A 3,586-nucleotide genomic window follows, 5' to 3' on the forward strand; every position below is an offset into this window, starting at 1 on the left:
CTTATTGTACTTAAATGTGTAAAATAAAATGTTAATTGTTTGTTGAAAAGAAAGACAAACACAATATATTCCCTTAGATTATTGCTGATCAAAGTAGTAATAATTTGGCTGGCCAACATTTTGGTTTACTGTAAAATGATTCCCCTCTTTTAAAAAAAAAAAAAAAACAATATTTTGGTGGATACTTATAAAATGACACTATTTATAACTTACTCTAATTCAAATCTCAATGATATATTCTATTAGATTATAAGAGACACAAAAGAAAAACCGAAATATATAAATGACAAAAGTAAAGGAATTTTAATATCTTAATTTTTACTGTGGCCTTTATAATTAGATTGTTGTATGATACAAAAGTCCTTAAAAAAAATGAAAAATTGACATATATATTTGATGACTGAGATAGTATAGCAAGTGCGATTTCATAAGGAAAGTTTGAGTGATAGTTCATTACATTTTACTTATCTAACACAATTTACATCTTTTGTAATTCGCAAATTATTACATAAGAATATATTGACCTATTGTGTATCAGAAAATCATAAATTATTTGATCTATAGGTCACAAGTTTAAATCGTAACAAAGTATGACGCTTCTTGATTTATGCATCGAACTGTACTCACAAGTATCAAATCATGTACCCCACATGATATAACTAGTATCTATTGCACAAGAAGTTATAACAAGAACTTTTAACAATTAAAAATTTAAATGCAGTAAACCATTTTCTCACATTTTTTACACCCCCATGAACAAAAAAAAAGGAAAAAAAAAAGAGTACAAATTACATTATCCCTGCATTTATTCTTTTATATATCTCTTTTCTCTACCCCTCCCATCCTTCAATCAAACTTTATTTTTTTCAAATTTCAAATAATAAATAAATAATGAAAATGAAAATATACTTTTACCACAAAAAAAATAAAATTAACAACTATATCCCCTTTTACCAAACAAAAAAAAAACATGTGTAAACTTAAATGCCTTTGCATTAATTTCCAAATGATTTTTTTTTTTTACTGCAGTCACCGTCTTCTCTCGCCAACAAGAATTTCTGAATACGACAAATCTCTGCACAATCTGTTGCCCCACTTGCCATTCCCAATGCACAGTCACTTGATGCTATTGCAGTGCAGTACTGCTTATGTTGTTCTCAATTTTATTTTTATGCTTATAATTTTAAACTGCAGCAGTAGTTGCTGTTGTTGTTTACCGTGGCAGCCGCCATTGATGATGGTTGTTGTTTGTTTGTGACCATTTCATAATCATTACCTTCGTCTTCTTCGTCCTCTACTTCTTCCAAATCGTCTTCGTCTTCGTTCTGATCCATGCTGTCGCTTTCATTATCGTGATGATGATCACGATTTTGTTGTTCTTGTTGTTGTTGCTGGTGAGGTTGATTTTGAGGAATTGGCCATTGTTGCTCGGGTTGAGCCATGATGGGAGGAGGAGTGAGAGGATTATGTGGAACAACTTCGTGCTTGACTTTTTCTTTGTAGAGTGCTTCCAGCTGGTGGAAATATGGGCAAGTTTTGGAATCTTCTGGTCTTTTTTTGTTGCTTTCTTTTACCTTCTTGAAGTACTTGTTGATGTTCTCCCATTTTTCCTTGCATCTCTTTGCATTTCTGTTGTATCCTATCTTTCGCATTCCAGATGAAATTTCTTCCCAGAGTGGTCCTTTTGGTCCATTTTCTTGGTATTTTAGATCTAGACAGGTTCGGAGGCTGATCAATGCTTCGATTTCTTCTTTTGGCCATCTTGATGAGCTTGCTGGAGAGAAATTCTCGCCACCATTATCGGATTTTGGAGGATCAAATGATTTTGCAGACACCACAGGTAATGTCAGTGCCTGTGGCAGTGCTGGTGTTGATGCTGGTGCTGGTGCTGGGGTATGTATTGTCATTGGTAGTGATACTGCGATAGCTGGTGGTTGTGGTTGTGGTGCACTGAATGGCTTTTCGGACAATTTTAATTGAATTTGAGCAAGTGGAAAAGGAGAAGGAGAAGAATTATTAGTACTATTCGGGATTGGTGTGTTTTGCTGTTCGGTTATTTTTTGCAGGAAGGCGATGATTGTTGCGTCTTTAGCTGCTGCCATTGATCTTTCTTGGACTAAAAGATCATGTTCCCGATTCAATCTAGCCATCTCTTGTACTCTCCATGTCTCCTCTCTCATCAGCCTGTCCCTCTCGCGCTTCTCAAGCATTTCCAAAAACTTCTTCTGCAATTCCTCTTGCTTTTCAATCACATCCTTCATCAAACTCTCAAAGAATACCTTCCATTTCCGCTTCTTCGTGTGCCTCCTTTGTATATCCTCATCTGACGAAGTTGAAGAAGATGAAGTTGAATTCGACAGAAAACTTGTGGTAATAGTATTACCTTGAGGCCGATTCATCTGGTTCAAGTTATTAGCTATCGGCTGTAGTGGTTGTGACAGTGGCAGCGCAGGTGCAGTCATAACATGACTAACAGCAGGCTGCGCTGCTACTGTCACAACAGTATTCTGAGAAACAACAAAAGGATGATTATGATTATGATTTTGTGGTGTTGGCGTTGACATTGGAGGATTTACTGAATTATTTCCTGATCGCATTGGCATTGCCATTGTTATCGGTGTTGCTGCTAATGGAGGTGGCGGTAAATTAGAATGAGAAGAGGGATTGTTTTCCAAAGCCTGTAACTGATCAAAGAAACGATAAGTTTTTCCATCTGCTTTCGAAGCACGGCCTTCTTTCGTTCTCCTGTGATACTTGTAAACATTTTCAAATTTCTCTTTACATTTCTTGGCACTTCGATGATAACCCAACTCCGCCAATTTCCTGATTCGCAATGAAACAATTTTTGAAATAAGATAAGATACAAAGAACAAACATACAAAAAGAAAAATCTTAATTAACACCTTGTCTTAATTATCTGATCTCATATTCATTATTCATTAGTAATAATAAAACAAAATATCATACTACTAATACTATTTTTATATACATAAAATAAAACATAAGGATTAAGAAACCATTAATTATCAAGATCTTTGCTAGAATTTTCTGAAAAATAGTGAAAGCACAAAAAGTGTTGAAGAGGAGTAGAGAAATTAAACTCATCCTAAATTTCTTGCTGGAATCAGCAGAAAATGGTATAACAACAAAACTAAAAATCACCAAAAAGCTTGACACTGAATTCCTGATAAAAAAAACTGCTGAAATAAATAATAATAGTACTTTTCATCAAATACGAATTTTAATTCCAAATATAGATCTCTTAATTTTTTTCAAAAAAGATTCTATATACTGAATTCTATGCATGATAATGATGATGAAAGAATAATTAAATGAACCAAAAGAAAAAAACAGTACCTGGAAACTTCTTCCCATAACGGTCCTTTAAGACTTGAATCCTTGAAAACAACATCCATTTCCGATCTAATTTTCAGTAAAGCTAAAGTTTCTTGCCTCGGCCACCGATTTCCACCCGAATTCCTTTCACCATCTTCACCGCCAATTGACAAATCTCCTCCACCGCCACCACCTTCACTACTTCCTCCACTTTCTGGAGCTTCTTGTGGTGGCGGTAGCTGTGATGGAG

General features: G+C 34.7%; 1 protein-coding gene across 4 annotated transcripts in view; it reads right to left on the bottom strand.

Annotated features, from left to right (window-relative positions):
- Positions 1-703: 703 nt before the first annotated feature.
- Positions 704-3,586, bottom strand: part of LOC102598800 (trihelix transcription factor GT-2-like) — a 3,447-nt gene continuing 564 nt past the window's right edge. For 2 of the 4 annotated variants that reach the window (XM_015303794.1, XM_006364071.2), the window contains exons 2-3: positions 3,358-3,586; positions 704-2,823 (exon numbers count right to left, since the gene is read on the bottom strand). In XM_015303794.1, the coding sequence (XP_015159280.1) occupies positions 1,176-2,823; positions 3,358-3,586 (1,877 nt within the window). In that variant the 3' untranslated portion in view covers positions 704-1,175. The remainder of the gene's footprint in view (positions 2,824-3,357) is intronic. The other 2 variants (XM_015303795.1, XM_015303793.1) reach the window with 2 other exon arrangements.

Source organism: Solanum tuberosum, unplaced genomic scaffold, assembly GCF_000226075.1.
Source record: "Solanum tuberosum cultivar DM 1-3 516 R44 unplaced genomic scaffold, SolTub_3.0 scf00477, whole genome shotgun sequence".
Lineage (NCBI taxonomy): Eukaryota > Viridiplantae > Streptophyta > Magnoliopsida > Solanales > Solanaceae > Solanum > Solanum tuberosum.